Here is an 18576-nt window from a genome sequence, read left to right as displayed (position 1 = left end):
CTCCATCGGTTGAGCCATAGCATACTTGAATACAGGGTGGTTGGCATTTCAATCATAGAAATATAATTCACCATTCTATGTCAGATGTCAGGACACTCTAGGCCTCAACTCTTGACAATCCAACCTTAAAACTCTTGAACATTAGCAAAGCTTATTATCATTATAACTAACCGCCAAAGGTTTCCCCATTCATCTGTGACATTACTCTCAGTAGGAAAGATGACAATGTAACAGATGTCTCACCCTTCTCATTGTTCAATTGATAGTTGTATCAGCTTCATATCCACCAACGTCTGTAATGATGCATGTTTACGTCCTTCAGAATGACTATACAATCTTGATACTCAGAAGCATAATTTGCTCTTTAGCCACCATGTTTTGGGGCTATCCAAATTTTCTTAGTCTCTGGTGCTATTAGCCTTTCCATTTTCACATAACTATCTGTACTCCGAAAAGCTCTGTATTAAAACTTTTACTTCGACCAGATCCTGGGAGTCAAGTCTACTTTTTACCTTTACAAAGTCAACTTGCTACTGCAAATGACCATCTACAGTGTGTTGTAAAGAAGTGGGATTCATTCAACTCCACAACAGAGGTAAGTGGTTTACTTATGACCAGGATGCAAGTGGTTAATTAGAGATTCTGACATCCCCCTGGCAACCTCAGTCACGCTGTACTCTTTCTATAGCTGTACTCTTTCTATAGAGCCATGTCTCACGAATGATTACCCTTTTCACATTACTGCGCTGACCTCAACCAAACTGAGCTGACTTGGAAACGTTCTTTCACATTGGTCTTGTTCGACATTGCAGCCAACAGTGCGGGCAACTACCGACGGACTGATCTGCAAAAAACCTTGCATTGTAAATAACTACTCACTATTATTTGTAGGTCAGTCAGTCACAATTTACCCGTGATGCATTTAAGCGATAAGGCCCAAGGGGGTGTGGTGTGTGGCCAATATACCATGGCTTAGGGCGGCTCTTATGCATGACGAAACGCCTGGATACAGGCCTTAGCCATTGGATATTGGCCATATACCACAAATCCCCAAGGTGCCTTATTGCTATTATAAACTGGTTGCCAACGTAATTAGAGCAGTACAAATAAATGTTTTGTCATACCAGTGGTATACGGTTGGATATACCACGGCTGTCAGCCAATCAGCATTCAGGGATCGAACCACCCGGTTTATAATATGGTTTTGATCCTCTTCAACCCGGCCATTGTCTTTAAAGGGGGGAGGCTATACAGACACGCCTTGTGCGCAAATTGATGATGTTTGTCATGCAGGGAGAGTCAAGTGGAGACGAAGCTGGGACTTGGGAGTGTACAGAATCATTACATTTTTATCAGAGTAATTGTTGAAAATCACTGCAATAAATGGGCTTTAGCCATCACCCTGGCCGGATATTGGCTACACTATCTAGCTACTTCCCTCGCCTTACTGAGGCAAGCAGGAGCTAAAGGACACTGTGCCCCATGATGTGTGTTGCCTGACTGTAGTGCAAACTCTCCCCGTTGAGCAGTGTAGACTATCACAGTGACATCCAGATGGTTACTCTCAGTATTACAAGTTATTTATTATGTAGGCTGCTGTCCTGCTCTAAATAAAATCAAGTGGGATGGAACAAATTGGAGATGGTGTCTAAATCCAGATGAAGGCCAATACTACAAGTTATTTCGCCCATCGAAGTAAACATCACGTTCTTTAACAAGTCGTCATTAGCGCCATGCTGCTGTTGCCAGCTAGCCATCATAAACTAGCTGTGAAGGGCTCATCAGCACCACTGGATCAGGACAACTGACTGAACTGAGTTTATTTGTCTTCACACTCAACTCTCAGCTGTGCGACATACTTCATCAATTTGGACAACAGGCGTGTCCATATAGCCTCCCCCTCTTTAAAGCTCCCTTTTTGCCATGGCCTTATGTAGGTTATTTTGTGTGTTGACATTACAGCAGGCGTGGTGGTGAGTGTAAGAAGGCTACCATCCCAGCAGCACCATGAGTCTGGATGAGGATGCACGGTGGCTGGAGTGGGTCACCAAGCAGTTTGAGAGCATCGCGGGAGAAGACAAAGAAATTGACCTGGAGGAGTTCAAAACGGCCCTCAAGGTCAAGGAGGTGAGTCAGGGCTCAAGGGTCAACTGATTTGTCACTGTCCCCAAACTTTTTGGGGGAGGTTTTATGTATTTTGTTGCTCATTTCTTTTGTGACAAATAAGCTCAAATAGGGCCGGGGTAGGATGGGTAGGGGGTACAGTGCAATAAAGTCAAATACGTGAAGGTTCACATACAGAGCCGCCAAAAATGAACCGTCTCAATGTCTGACTTCCACTTACTCTAAGTGATTGTGCTTCACGGATTATGTACGGTATGTGCGTTGTACTTACTTTGTCCATAGAAGTCAGTGCTGTGTGATTCTGTGTGTGTTTCTGCAGTCTTTCTTTGCGGAGCGGTTCTTTGCGCTGTTTGACTCTGACGGTAGCAAAACCATCAGTCTGGATGAGCTGCTGGAGGCTCTGGACCTGCTGATCCATGGCAGCGAGACGGACAAGCTCCGCTTCCTCTTCCAGGTCTATGACGTCGATGGTATGTGTTTAGCCTAGTGCCAGATCTGTTTGTGCAGTCTTGACAATTGCCAGTGACCAGGAGTTGGCATGACGACACACATAGATCTGTGACCAAGCTTGCAAGTGTTACTTGTGAAGACAAAATGTGTGCATTATCCACCATTAAAACACACAGTGAAATAAAACATCTACACTTTTTTGGTATGCTATATAAACCGATGTATGAGAATGGTCAGTGAAACCTCCAGCATTGTCTCACCTTTAGGACGTGCAGTTTATTGCGTCCAACTTAGCTGCCTATATTTTCATCACCTTGCAACAGACTATTGACAAGGATTTCTCTTGGCCTGCAGGCAGTGGCTCGATTGACCCAGACGAGCTGCGCACGGTGCTCAAGTCGTGCCTGCGCGAGAGCGCCATCTCCCTGCCAGAGGAGAAGCTGGACGACCTGACCCTGGCTCTGTTCGAGTCGGCTGACAAGGACAACAGCGGCTCCATCACCTTCGAGGAGCTCAAGGCCGAGCTGGAGAACTTCCCTGAGGTTATGGAGAACCTCACCATCAGGTCTCAAGGCACAGCTAACATGTTTAAACACGGGGGCTGGTTTCCCAGACACAAATGAAGCCCAGCCCTGGACTAAAAAGTTTAAGAATATGCTTCATTTTTGTCAGGGAACAGGCCCAGAATGTATCAAACATGCAAAATATAAGGAAGGCTCACACGTCCGTACACGCATAAGATTTTGCCCTGTGACATTTTATGTAGTCCCGTGTCTGTTCTCCAACTCTGTATCTCAGCGACATAGTCAATATGCCCCCAAAGAATGATCTTTACCGCCGACGAAGTGCCTAGATCCTAGATCAGCACTCCTATTCTGAAACTCTTTGTAAATATGGGCCCTCCATTTCCTCCACCACCTAGCGCTGCCAACTGGCTGAAGCCTCCCGGCCTGGAGCAGAAGAAGGGGCGGCATACCCCGCGCTACCTGACTCCGGCGTACTGGCACAACAACAGCCGGAAGCTCCTCTTTCTGTGTGCCTACACTTGCCTCAACCTGCTGCTGTTCATCACCGCCATGCTGAAGAACGCAGAGGGGGGATTCTGGTACATGGTGGCCAAGGGCTGCGGCCAGTGCCTCAACTTTAACTGTACCTTTGTCATGGTGAGGGAGATAGTGGGGAAGTGGGGGAGGGAGGGGGTGAATGTGGTTTGGTGGATAGAGATGAAGAGATATTCAGCAACTCTCGGTAAGGACAATGCATGTTTGCTTCATACATCGATCTTTTAAACCAGCACGTTTTCGGCGAAAGCCTTCATGAGGGTATTGGTGTTAAGAGGTAGACATCGACATGCAGCTGTGACATTTCCCTTAGCAACACTAGACTTTCTGCATTGACTGTGTCTGTGTATCCGTGTATGTGTGTGTGTGTGTGTATACGTGTTTACATGTGAATGCGTGTAGGTGCTAATGCTGCGGCGCTGTTTGACCTGGCTGCGGGCCACTTGGGTGGTGAGGGTGCTGCCTCTGGACCAGAACATCCTGCTGCATCAGATGGTGGGCTACGCCATTGTCACCTTCTCCACCGTGCACACCACTGCCCACTTCATGAACTTTGGTACGAAGGAACACACACGCTCTAAACCACAAACACTCACATGTTATACACCTTCCCTCTCCCAGATGCAGTGAACCAGTCCCCAAAAATATTTTTAAGCCTTCAGAAAATTGTTTCATGACCTGAAATAAAAGGCCCCAGAAATGTTCCAAATGCACAAAAAGCTTAATTCTCTCAAATTTTGTGCACAAATTTGTTAACATCCCTGTTATTGAGCCTTTCTCCTTTGCCAAGATAATCCATCTACCTGACAGTTGTGGCATATCAAGAAGCTGATTAAACAGCATGATCATTACACAGGTGCACCTTGTGCTGGGGACAATAAAAGGTCACTCTAAAATGTGCAGTTTTGTCACACAACACAATGCCACAGATATCTCAAGTTTTGAGAGAGTGTGCAAGACCAACCACCCGGACAGCTGATGAAACTATGGCTTTGCAAATCTGCAGAATTTCTGCACAAACTGTCAAAAACCGTCTGTGCTCGTCGTCCTCAACAAGTTCTTGACCTGACTGCAGTTTGGCATCGTAACAGACTTCAGTGGTTAAATGCACACCTTCAATGTTTACTGGCACGCTGGAGAAGTGTACCCTTCACGGATGAATCCTGATTTCAACTGTAAGGGCAGATGGCAGACAGCATGTATTGCGTCGTGTGGGTGAGCGGTTTGCTGATCTCAACCTTGTGAACAGAGTGCCCCATGGTGGCGGTATGGGCAGGCATAAGCTACGGACAATGAACACAATTGCATTTTATCGATGGCAATTTGGATGCACAGAGATACCGTGGTGAGATCTTGAGGCTCATTGTCGTGCCATTCATCAGCCGCTATCACCTCATGTTTCAGCATGATAATGCACAGCCCCATGTCGCAAGAATCTGTACACAATTCCTGGAACCTGAAAATGTTCTAGATCTGCCACTTAACAAGCGTGTCACCATTTGAGCATGTTTGGGATGCTCTGGATCGACGTGTACGACAGCGTCTTCCAGTTTCCGCAAATATCCATAAACTTCACACAGTCATTGAAGAGGAGTGGAATAACATTCAACAGGCCACAATCAACAGCATGATCAACTCTATGTGAAGGAGATTTGTCACGCTGCATGAGGCAGCTTTTTTTAAGGTATCTGTGACCAACAGATGCATATCTGCATTCCCGGTCGTGTAATCCATAAATTAGGGCCTATGTATTTATTTCATTTGACTGATTTCCTTATATGAACTGTAACTCAGTAAAATCTTTGAAATTGCTTCATGTTGCATTATTTGGGGGGTTCAGTGTAGTATATTCAGTACCAGTCAAAAGTTTGCACACACCTATTCATTCAAGGGTTTTTCTTTCTTTTTTACTATTTTCTACATTGTAGAATAATAGTGAAGAGATCACAGCTATGAAATAACACATATAGTAGTAACCACAAAAAAACAAAAAAAAGTGTTAAACAAATCAAAATATATTTTATATTTGACATTCTTCAAAGTAGCCACCCTTTGCCTTGATGACAGGTTTGCACACTCTTGGCATTTGCTTATCCAGCTTCATGAGGAAGTCACCTGGAATGCATTTCAATTAACAGGTGTGCATTAAAAGTTAATTTGTGGAATTTCTTTCCTTCTTAATGTGTTTGAGCCAATCGGTTGTGCTGTAACAAGGTAGGGGGGCATACAGAAGATAGCCCTATTTGGTAAAAGACCAAGTCCATATTATGGCAAAAACAGCTCAAATAAGCAAAGAGAAACGACAGTCCATCATTACTTTAAGACATGAAGGTCAGTCAATCCAGAAAATGTCAATAACTTTGAAAGTTATTCAAGGGCAGTAGCAAAAACCATCAAGCGCTATGATGAAACTGGCTCTCATGAGGACCACCACAGGAATGGAAGACCCGAAGTTACCTCTGCTGCAGAGGATAAGTTCATTAGAGTTAACTTGGATTGCAGCCCAAATAAATGCTTCACAGAGTTCAAGTAACAGACACATCTCAACATCAACTGTTAAGAGGAGACTGTGTGAATCAGACCTTCATGGTTGAATTGCTGCAAAGAAACCACTACTAAAGGACACCAATAATAAGAAGAGACTTGCTTGGACCAAGAAACACGAGCAATGGACATTAGACCGGTGGAAATCTGTCCTTTGGTCTGACGATTTTTGGTTCTAACCGCCGTGTCTTTGTGAGACACAGAGTAGGTGAATGGATGATCTACGCATGTGTGGTTCCCACCGTGAAGCATGGAGGAGGTGTGATGGTGTGGGGGTGCTTTGCTGGTGACACTGTCAGTGATTAGAATTCAAGGCATACTTAACCAGCATGGCTACGACAGCATTCTGCAGCGAAAAGCCATCCCATCTGGTTTGCGCTTAGTGGAACTATCATTTGTTTTTCAACAGAACAAAGACCCAACACACATCTCTAGGCTGTATAAGGGCTATTTGACCAAGGAGAGTGATGGAGTGCTGCATCAGGTGACCTGGCCTCCACAATCAACCGACCTCAACCCAATTGAGAGGGTTTGGGATGAGTTGGACTGCAGAGTGAAGGAAAAGCAGTCAACAAGTGCTCAGCATATATGGGGACTCCTTCGAAACTGTTGGAAAGGCATTCCAGGTGAATCTGATTGAGAGAATGCAAACCTGTCATCAAGGCAAAGGGTGGCTACTTTGAAGAATCTAAAATCTAAAATATATTTTGATTTGTTTAACACTTTTTTGTTTACTGCATGATTCCATATGTGTTATTTCATAGTTTTGATGTCTTCACTATCATTCTATAATGTAGAAAATAGTAAAGATAAAGAATGAGTAGGTGCGTCCGAACTTTTGACTGTTACTATATTTTGGCTATAATTAGAATGCCAAATGTGTTTAATAAGACTGAGTACACATCAATGTTTCCCATATCAATACTTATTACCTCACCTAAACACATATTTAGATGGGTTGGCTGACAAAATCACGAAAACGAACCATGCTTTGTTATGATTTTGAACGGTCAGATAGCTAGCAACAATTACAAGAAGATGCCATGTGGGAAATCGTAGGTGGCTCGTTTCCGCTAGTTGTATCTTGTTCTTGATACCATGTCTTGTTTTGAGGTGTTTTGACTTATTTCATGTCAACACTAAATAATATGGCTCAAATTCGTTAGCTAGGTAACCAACAACAGTAATTATGTCTTTGTGCATTGTGCAAATGTATTTATGTTTTCAATAAACATTTGGAGACAAAATATAGTTTACATGTTGTCAACAATCTAAGCCATCCCCGTCTGTTTTGCCCCATAGTTGCGCACGTGATGGTTTTGTTGTAAACAACCAACCCATTTATTGGTTTCAATTTAATGTTTTGGTATTTGCATCCCTGAATGATGTCTCTAGACTGGAGGGTACACAAGATGAGGCTGGTGGGAGGACTGATAGTGGAATGGGCTCATTTTAATGCCAGAATGGAATTAATGGAATGGTAATTTGTTTGATGTGTTTGATACTGTTCCATTTATTCCATTCCAGCCATTACAATGAGCCCGTCCTCCTATAGCTCCTCCCCCCAGCCTCCTCTGTGGTACACATAACAGCATGTTTATGTTTAGACTGATCTTGCCCTTGGTCTAAGGTGGTGCTGTATTGTGGCTTTCAACTGATCGATCACATTTATTTATAAACCTATTTTTACATCAGCAGTTTTCACAAAGTGTTTTTACAGTAACATGGTCTGATCTTTTGTTTCCTCCTTCAGTACACCTATCTCAGAACAGCAGCTACAGCCTGTGGGAGCACCTTTTCACTACTCGGCCAGGGATTGGCTGGGTGCAGGGCTCTGCATCCCTTACCGGCATGGTGCTACAGATCATGATCTGTCTAATGGTGGTCTGTTCCAGCACCTTTGTCCGCCGCAGTGGACATTTTGAGGTACAGTTGACAATCTAGCTAGTAATTTAGCAGGCGCTCATATACAAACTTTGAAGTTTTATTAGTCTTATGTACGGGATACGCATGGTATACACCAGGGTTCTCCAACTGGCAAACCATTTTATTTGGACATAAAAGATTAAAAACACCAGCAAATCAGCTCCAATTTATTAACATTTTGTGAATCTGTTCCCAAGTATTCCCACACATATGAGAGACACGTGATCGTATACATACAGTGCATTCGGAAAGTATTCAAGCCCATTGACTTTTTCCACATTTTATTACTTTACAGCCTTATTCTAAAATGGATGAATCTACACACAATACCCCAATAATGACAAAGCAAAAACAGGTTTTTAGACATCAAAACCCCGGAAATATCACATTTAAATAAGTATTCAGACCCTTTACTCAGTACTTTGTTGAAGCACCTTTGACAGTGATTACAGCCTCAAGTCTTCTTGGGTATGAAGCTACTAGCTTGGCACACCTGTGTTTGGGGAGTTTCTCCCATTCTTCTCTGCATATCCTCTCAAGTTCTGTGGGGTTGGATGGGGAGCATAGCTGCACAGCTATTTTCAGGTCTCTCCATAGATGTCCGATCGTGTTCAAGTCTGGGATCTGGATGGGCCACTCAAGGACATTCAGAAACTTGTCCCAAAGCCACTCCTGCGTGGTCTTGGCTGGGTGCTTAGGGTTATTGTCCTGTTGGAAGGTGAACCTTCACCCCAGCCTGAGGTTCTGAGTGCTCTGGAGCAGGTTTTCATCAAGGATCTCTCTGTACTTTGCTCCGTTCATCTTTCCCTCAATCCTAACTAGTCTCCCAGTGGCTAAAAAACATCCCCACTGCATGATGCCGCCACCACCATGCTTCACCATAGGGACGGTGCCAGGTTTCTTCCAGACGTGACGCTTGGCATTAAGGCCAAATAGTTAAATCTTTGTTTCATCAGACCAGAGACTCTTGTTTCTCATGGTCTGAGAGTCTTTAGGTGCCTTTTGGCAAACTCCAAGCGGGCTATCATGTGCCTTTTACTGAGGAGTGGCTTCCGTCTGGCCACTCGACTATAAAGGCCTGATTGGTGGAGTGCTGCAGAGACGGTTGTCCTTCTGGAAGATTCTCCCATCTCCATAGAGAAGCTCTGGAGCTCTGTCAGAGTGACCATAGGGTTCTTGGTTCCCCGATTGCACAGTTTGGCCAGGCGTCCAGCTCTAGGAAGAGCTGGGTTGTTCCAAACTTCTTCAATTTCAGAATGATGGAGGCCACTGTGTTCAGGGTGACCTTCAATGCTGCAGACATTTTTTGGTACCCTTTCCCAGATCTGTACCTCGACACAAACCTGTCTCGGAGCTCTACGGACAATTCCTACAACTTCATGGCTTGGTTTTTTCTATGACATGCACTGTCAACTGTGGGACCTTATGTAGACAGGTGTGTGCCTTTCCAAATCGTGTCAAATCAAATGAGTTTACCACAGGTGGACTCAAGTTGTAGAAACATCTCAAGGATGATCAATGGAAACAGGATGCACCTGAGCTAAATTTCGAGTTTCATAGCAAAGGGCCTGAATACTTATGTAAATAAGGTATTTCTGTTTTTATTTGTAATACATTTGCAAAAATGTCTAAAAACTGTTTTCATTTTTTTGTTATTTGTCAGTTCTCTTTATCTAATATTAGGTTTTGGTTGAAGATCTGATAGCATTCACTATCACAAATATGTACAAATAGAGAAAATCAGAAAGGGGTGAAATACTTTTTCATGGCACTGTACATTCACGTACATGAGCTCCCTCCATCGCTACACCCAAATACTCCAATTTTTTCTTATTTCTGTGTGTTGTTTCCCCAGGTGTTCTACTGGTCCCACCTGTCCTATGTGTGGGTGTGGGCTTTGCTGGTGGTGCACTGTGCCAACTTCTGGAAGTGGTTTGTGGTGCCTGGTGTGATCTTCCTGCTGGAGAAACTAGTGGGCGTTGCTGTTTCTCACATGGGAGGCCTCTACATTGTGGAGGTCAACCTGCTGCCATCTAAGGTGCCCATCTGGATGTTATACCAATAGCGATCACTTTTCTTAAAGAGGACATCTATTCACTTTTGTGTTTTTCAACATCTAGCTATTGTGTATTGACACCTGCTCAACACGTAGTGAAGTTTGACTACACCTCTGCTGTTGAAATATTAGATCATAATATGATACATCTTATTCCAACCTACCAACCCTACTATAAGGCGAGAAAAGTCAACTAGCATTGTGCAGTGTGGACAGAGTGTAGATGGCTCTGTTAGCCTAGTAGTTCATGTCTTCATTTTTGTTCAGAGACCATTTTTTGTTCCCCCCCCCCCACCCCCCTGAGAGTGTTGAAAAATGTCTGTTACTTGCAGGTGACCCATCTGGTAATCAAGCGGCCCCAGTTTTTCCACTTCAAACCAGGGGACTATGTTTACATCAACATTCCAGACATCGCAAAGTATGAGTGGCATCCTTTCACCATCAGCAGTGCCCCAGAGCAGCCAGGTTTCTATTTTCATTTCACCTTTTAGCAGGGAGTCCCATTTGAGACCAATACAAATATACAAGATCACAAAACATACTTAAGAGAAACAATCACATTCCTCGAAAAAAGAGGTTCCTAATCAACCATTTGAATTGCCCGAGAGGCACCCAGTACATATAGTTGCAGGGAACTCTGTAGATTGTTAGCCACCCCTGAAACCGAGTATGTTAACTCATAGTCTAAATTATGTTAAGTACGGCGGAAGTGTCACGGCTTTCTTCTGTTGAAGGAGAGGCGGACCAAAACGCAGCGTGGTTATTTTTCATACATCTTTAATAAAGATGAAAATAGAACAATATACAAAAACAAGAAATGTGAAGAAAAAAAAAAAACAGCCCTATCTGGTGTCACAAACACAAAGACAGGAACAATCACCCACAAAACCCAACACCAAACAGGCTACCTAAATATGGTTCCCAATCAGAGACAATGACTAACACCTGCCTCTGATTGAGAACCATATCAGGCCCAAACACAGAAACAGACAAACAAGACATCCAACATAGAATGCCCACTCAGATCACACCCTGACCAAACAAAACATAGAACATACAAAGCAAACTATGGTCAGTGTGTGACAGGAAGTTTATGTAAGAGAGCTTTGTAAATAAAAAGAGAGCATTGAATCGATCTACGTATTCAAAGAGGGTCAGCCTACCTTCTGGTAAAGAATGCAGTGATGTGTACTGAACCTGTCGCCCGTAATAAAGCACAGTGCACTATGATAAACTGCGTCCAATAGCTTCAATATAGTGGCAGATGCATTCATATAGACATTGGTACACTCAGTTTGTCTAAAAACTGTGTTACATCCAGTTCCCCACTCTTTCTAAACTAGAATGTAATACAAAATGTAACTTTATTGTTCATTAGTTAGAACGGGAATTTATCTTCTGCCGTTCCTAACGCCCACAAGTCAGCCTCAGAGGATGGAGAGCAATTGTACATGGGATCAGACACCAGCAGCTTTCCATCTGCCAGTTCTTTTCCATTCCCATTTTTCTGTGTCCCAGCCCGGGGCTTGAACAAGCAAACTTCCAGCTGCTGGTCTGCCTCTCTAACCTCTAGGCAACTTCTGCCTCCAAATTAAACTAAACTTACAAACGTACACACATGGTCCAGTTGCAGCTTTGACATCCATGAACATTTCCATACAACTCAATGGAGTGTGTCTGCGCTTGCACATCCCTTTCTGAAAAGATACTCTGTGGTTGCATATCCGCTCCATGGGCCAGTGGACCAATCGTCTGTATGAGTACTTCAGGCAGCCAGACAGCCAGGTGGTCAGCACCAAGAGACTGAGCGCCAGCCTGAAGGACAGACGGCACCAGAGGAGGGCCCAGGTTCTCTACCTTCTTTTTCGCCCACTACTTATAATTCTCTCTGTTAGCAATACAATACAATTCTACATACACAAAGCCAAAACAATACAATTAAGTAGGACCCTGGAATATGGGAGTGGGCTAAATCATTCGATTTTCTTGCAGGAGGAGCTGTTTAAATGTGCGAACTGCAACGGGACGGTGGCCTCCAACGAGGACGATGCCATCGAGCTAACCCTGTATCGACAAAACGGGTGTAGACCAGGGCCAGGACCATGCCCAGGACCAGGGCCACAGGGGCCCAACCCAGACCAGCAGAACCAAGCAGAGAGAGGAGAAGGCCCCCAACTCAGAGAGGTATGATCTGGGGCCCTTATAAGATATGCAACATAGAATAAAGATATTTATCATACAAAAGAGCTGAAACTCTGAGTGATGTTTCAAATGTTTACTCAGCGAAGATGTACAGCTGAACGCATATATTCAATACAGTGCAGTGTCAACTTATACCCTTAGCTCTTAACCCCTCACTTTCCACAAAGATGTACTTCAGTACTTTTCCGTCACCCAGGATTTCTCCGTGCTCCTATGTCCATATCACAGGACATTATCAATCAGGAGAAGCCTTGAGTTAATGGGACGACACATTCCTACAGTCCACTGCAATCCACCAAATAATTACACTTCTCATACACAAAGAGCTTGAACCTAACACTACTTTCAGTCTCTGAGGATCTATTCATACTAAGAGGATATAATGATATAAAAGAGTAAAGATATAAAACAGTCATTTGCAATCTATCGCCCATATTCATAAAGCGTCGCAGGGCAGGAGTTCTGATCTAGGATCAGTTTTGCCTTTTAGATCATGATGAATTAGATTATATGGAAAGGAGGGGACCTGAACCTGGATCAGCACTCCTACTCTGAGAGGCTTTAAGAATACGAGCCCAGGTCCCCCATGTCCACATCATTTTATTTATTTTGATCTAAAAGGCAAAACTGTTCCAATATCAGCACTTTTACACTAAGACGCTTTAGGAATGTGGGCCCTGGTCTGACAGTACAGGAGTTTGGGTCACTGGGTCACTGTTGTAATGCATTATGATAACATCTTATTACTTATTTTAAAACTGATGATTCATCCGTTTTTTCCTCCCGACCAACATAGACCACAGCCAAGCTTAGTGAAAACCACAGGTTCTGCAACGTCAAAGTGAGTTTGACTTCAACCTGCTCCTGTAACATTTAATTGTTGATAATGTACATAGGCATACATAACATATTACTAACCCTATTTTAAGACATTATAAAAGGCTTATAACAAGTTATGAAGCATTATACCATCAAGGTGATATGTCATTCTCTTATTAGCTATCTAGACGTTCACATTAGGTTTGAATGTACTCTGTGTCTGTATCTCTGTCTGTCAGTGCTTCGTGGATGGGCCCTATGGGACTCCGACGAGACAGATCTTTGCCTCTGAACACGCGGTGTTAATCGGTGCCGGTATTGGGATCACGCCTTTCGCCTCCATCTTACAGAGCATCATGTACCAGTAAGTACATGCTAGGTTGCCCTGGAATGGAAACACCGAGAATTTAGAAGCACTAACCGTCTTACAGTATACATCAAATGAAATACCCAAGTAACCCGAGCTATGGTGCAAGCTATAATCCTACAATGATGATTATGGCGCCAATGTCTACATTTGTTAAAGCTTAGCCCAATACTATGGTTATTAATAACTAAAAATGTTCCTGCATATTCTGCTGTAAGTCAATTTCCTAACAACTTTGGTTGGTGTGGGCAATAAAGTTTTGAGTTTTGCATTTTTACTTCTGATTTCTATTTCAGCTATCGCATGAGGAAACAGAACTGTCCCAACTGCAGCTACTCGTGGTGTGAGAACATCAAGGACAGTGAGATGAAACTGAGGAAGGTAAGACCCACTGCAGATGACAGATGCCCATTGGGCCTGAAAGCTTGAAGTTATTAGCCTGGTCCCAGATCTGTTAGTGCAGTCTTGCATACTCCTGTGGCCAAGTCAGCAAGACATCATGAACAGATCTGGGACCAGGCTAAAAAAATATTAGTTATAGTAAACATTTGTTAAACACTCGGTTTGTGATTCTCCTACAGGTTGACTTTATCTGGATCAACAGAGACCAGAAATCATTTGAGTGGTTTGTGAGCCTCCTGACCAAACTGGAGATGGATCAGGCTGACGAAGAGCCAGAGGGTAAGTGAGAGGAGGAATGAAAGATACAGAGATGGAGGGAGGACAAAGAAAGGAAGAGTAAGATCTTCTGTAAGAGAAACACCACTGTGTGTTTGGCGTCAAATCTAACGTTTGTTCCACTCCTGTGTTTCTCTGTGTAAGGCACATGTGTAAATGTCTTTTGTTTAAGTTATCTATCTTATTACTGTTTTCACTGTAAAGTGGTTGCAATTTTAAATGCACTTTAAATAAAGTTTGATTCAATTTTTGAACCCTCAGGCCGCTTCTTGGAGATGCACATGTACATGACCTCTGCCCTCAGCAAGAATGACATGAAGGCCATCGGCCTGCAGATGGCACTAGACCTCCTGGCCAAGAAGGAAAAGAGGGATTCCATCACTGGCCTTCGCACCCGCACACAGCCAGGGAGGCCAGAGTGGGGGAAGGTATGGATGTCAAACTGTATCTCTGTATATATCTGTACCTGTCCATTATAAAGCTCATAGAGCATTTTTCAGCTAATCTTGAAGAGATGCACCATTTCTAAATCGGTATGGGGTGCCTCTGTTTTATTTCGTTGTTGGCTATAAGGGCCCTGAGTTTTTCCCTGGTCAGGTTAGGTGGTCAGGAAAAACCTGCAATGAGTCGTGATTCGGTGACATGCAAGCTTGTGGGTCCTGTCCAACCACCGTACATTGAAAATGTCCTCTTCTTTCACGTGTATCAACCGCAGGTGTTCCAGAAAGTGGCAGAGGAGAAGAAAGGGAAGGTTCATGTGTTCTACTGTGGAGCCCCTGCACTGGCTAAACTCATCAAGGCCCAGTGTGAGCACTTTGGATTCAACTTCTACAAGGAGAACTTTTGAGGACTGTCCAACATTTTTCCACACTGACATCAGCACCCTCAACTAAATCCACACACCTATGTGCTGATCTATGTCAACAGTTTCTGTACCATACAGGCTGGTTGTCCACAAGCACTATCTCGTGCTGAATCCGCACTATGCCGTTGCCAACCCAAGTATGTGAAACCGACAATCAGTATGCTGCTAACATCTTTGCTTCTTCCACTGTCCCTGCCCCCTTACTGGGCTCGAACCAGTGGTCCTCTGAATTCAAACACACCGCCCTCCTTGAAAACATACCAACTAGTTGTGCTATAAAAAAAGGATCCGATAGGACCATTGGCGTGCCTGCCCTTAATGCTTGCCTTGGTCAAGAAGTATAATGTGGGCCTTTAGACTGTATATTCTATCACATTTAGTATTCAAATGGATCTACCTTGCTTTAAACCAAAACACATTCCAAAGCACAAATACTAAATGGCAGACATTGTGACAGAGAATGAAATTATGTTCACACCATACACAGTTAATAGTTTATGTACCTCTTAACTATGTGTTGTTGCCAATGGATCTGATGGTTTTTTTTTTAACTAGACAAGTCAGTTAAGAATAAATTCTTATGTATTTATCTTATTTTGACAGCCTACCCCAAACAACACTGGGCCAATTGCACGCCGCCCAAACCATGGCCAGTTGTGATACAGCTTGGAATTGAACCAGGGTCTGTAGTGAGTTCTCTAGCACTGAGATGCAGTGCCTTAGACCACTACGCCACTCGGGAGCAGTGCTTGTATTGGATGTATTGTAGTAGATATATTTGAAGTTTCTGCTTAAATCTTCATGGAAGGTTGTTAAGATACAAAATACAGCATAATATGCACCTTGGTGGAAGGGTTAAATGGGTAAGCCTAAGTAATGTAGTGATTGTTCTGCATCCTGGGTAAGACCAGAAGATGTCCATTATTATAGGAAATATAGAACATGTCAAACTAACATTACAATTTTATAAAACGTATAGCTATTCTATGTTATGTAACTAAAGTGCCTTCAGAAAGTATTCACACCCCTTGACCTTTTCCACGTTTTCTTTTATTACAGCCTGAATTTAAAATAGATACAATTTAGATTTTTTTTTTGTCACTGCCCTACACAAATGTATTAAAAATGAAAAACTGAAATATCTTCAACCCCTTTGTCATGGCAAGCCTAAATACATTCAGGAGTAAAAATGTGCTTAACAAGTCACATAATAAGTTGCATGGACTCACTGTGTGCAATAATAGTGTTTCACATGATTTTTGAATGACTAACTCATCTCTGTACCCCACAAATACAATTATCTGTAAGGTCCCTCAGTCGAGCAGTGAATTTCAAACACAGATTCAACCACAAAGACAAGGGAGGTTTTCCAATGCCTCGCAAAGAAGGGCACCTATTGGTAGATGGGTAAAAATATAAAAAGCAGACATTGAGTATCCCTTTGAGCATGGTGAAGTTATTAATTACACGTTGGATGGTGTATCAATACACCCAGTCACTACAAAGATACAAGTGTCCTTCCTAACTCAGGGACTTCCCCATGAGGCTAATGTTGACTTTAAAACAGTCAGAGTTTAATGGCTGTGATAGAACAAAACTGAAGAGGATGGATCAACAACATTGTAGTTACTCCACAATACTAACCTAATTGACAGAGTAAAAAGAAGGAAGCCTGTACAACAAGGCACTAAAGTAATACTGTAAACAATGTGGCAAAGGAATTAACTTTTATCCTGAATACAAAGTCTTATGTTTGGGGCAAATCCAATACAACAGATTACTGTGTATCACTCTCCATATTTTCAAGCATAGTGGTGGCTGCATCATGTTATGGGTATGCTTGCAATCGTTAAGGACTGGGGACTTTTTCAGGATAAAGATATAGAGGAAAGCCTGGTTCATTCTGCTTTCCAAAAGATACTGGGAGACAAATTCACCTTTCAGCAGGACAATAACTTAAAACACAAGGTAAAATATACACGGGAGTTGCTTACCATGACAACATTGAATGTTCCTTGATTGGCCTAGTTACGGTGCAACCAACTTGACAGAGCTTGAATAATTTCTAAAAGAATATTGTGCAAATATTTTACAATCCAGGTGTGCAATGTTCTTGGAGGCTTACCCATAAAAACTCACTGCTGTAATCTCTGCCAAAGGTGATTCTTACATCAGGGTCAGCGTGTTGAATTATCTAGTAAAAATATTTGTGATTTTTTTCCATTCTTTTTTTATTTTTTATATATTTTTTAAAAATGTTAGTATTTTTTCTTCCACTTTTACATTTGAGTATTTTGAATAAATTGTTGACAATTGTTGACAAAAATAATAATTATATCAATTTTAATCACACTTTGTAACACAACCAAATGTGGACTTACAGGGGTGTGAATACTTTCTGAAGGCACTGTATGTAATTTACATCATGTAAATAGTGTAGATTTACATTTCTGTTCAATAGTGTATTATTGATAGCTAAATTATAAATATTAATTTTAGATTTACATTTCTGTTATATTATTGGTAGTTACATTGTATTTGTTTATTTAGGTTTCACTGCAATTCAGCTTTTAGCTGCCAATGTTGTACAACATGAATAAACTAAACTATGATTATTATAAATGCATAGCATATCAGTTTATATGATATTATGAACAGAGTGACTAAATGTTCGAGAAACATTTATAGTATGTGAATATGGATCTATATAAGAACATTGTATTTTGTAAGTGGTAATGGTTTTATTTGTTGTAACCGACAGTCTATAAAACTATCCAGAATGCCAATCCAAAACAAGTCTGTCTGTATAGACCTGTCTAAAGCATAGTTTGGTGAGCAATGTGATTTCCCCTGTTGCCTTGTTGAAATTATACAATTATTTCCTACGCACTGAATGGTGTAAGGGGTTCTAGGGGAACTAACTGCAATAAATGAAATGCAGTTCAGAAAATGAATTGTTTTTCAGACATTGTGTCTATATGTGAGTTATTTGAGCAGTCTTTACATAGCCTCCATATCCTTTGATTAAAAAAAGGGCTTGTGTGCCTATACAGAAACGTTTGCCTCTAGGGGTGTTCTCTAGCCAAAGGAGGTTCTTATAGGCTGTGTTTTCTGCCTGTCAAAACGCAGCCAATGTGTGTTCGAGCAGTAAGCCTTACTAAGACGACTATACAAATAAAGTTGTGAGTGAAGTCAGGGAAGGGGCATCTGCGACAGCCGAAAGTCAGACACTGTAGTGGTTTTCTAACATCATGGCAAGGCTCATGCTGGCTTCACATGCTCATGGGAAACTGGGAAGTCGTAAATCCGACATGATTGGGCTAGTTTGAGTGGTAAGGACTGAAGCAATGTTTTCCAACAGCAAGGCTCATAACATGGCAGTGTTGTCATTGTTTGTATGAAAATAATCTTTATAATATCGAAATAAACATGCCTCCAACCCCCATTTCACACACTCACAAACTGAAATAAAATGTGTGTATGT

General features: G+C 42.3%; 1 protein-coding gene across 2 annotated transcripts; it reads left to right on the top strand.

Annotated features, from left to right (window-relative positions):
• Window positions 1–1502: 1502 nt before the first annotated feature.
• On the top strand, window positions 1503–17714 carry nox5 (NADPH oxidase, EF-hand calcium binding domain 5). 2 transcript variants are annotated; one of them, XM_021565440.3, is made up of 16 exons: window positions 1503–2127; window positions 2444–2594; window positions 2929–3139; window positions 3497–3737; window positions 4038–4191; window positions 7933–8105; window positions 9961–10143; window positions 10494–10626; window positions 11867–12009; window positions 12154–12345; window positions 13160–13204; window positions 13422–13546; window positions 13846–13930; window positions 14131–14230; window positions 14489–14655; window positions 14943–17714. In XM_021565440.3, exons 1-16 carry the CDS (start codon window positions 2008–2010, stop codon window positions 15072–15074), a joined length of 2355 nt encoding a protein of 784 aa, XP_021421115.1. In that variant the 5' UTR covers window positions 1503–2007; the 3' UTR covers window positions 15075–17714. The 2 variants fall into 2 exon arrangements, with proteins under 2 accessions (XP_021421115.1, XP_090058451.1); XM_090202325.1 differs by having other exon boundaries at window positions 11867–12345.
• The last annotated feature ends 862 nt before the right edge of the window (window positions 17715–18576 follow it).

This window comes from Oncorhynchus mykiss, chromosome 2 (genome assembly GCF_057628025.1).
Source record: "Oncorhynchus mykiss isolate SJ-2025 chromosome 2, ASM5762802v1, whole genome shotgun sequence".
In the NCBI taxonomy this organism is placed as follows: Eukaryota; Metazoa; Chordata; class Actinopteri; order Salmoniformes; family Salmonidae; genus Oncorhynchus; species Oncorhynchus mykiss.
Note: the sequence above shows the minus strand (reverse complement) of the source record. Positions and strands in the feature narration are given on the sequence as shown.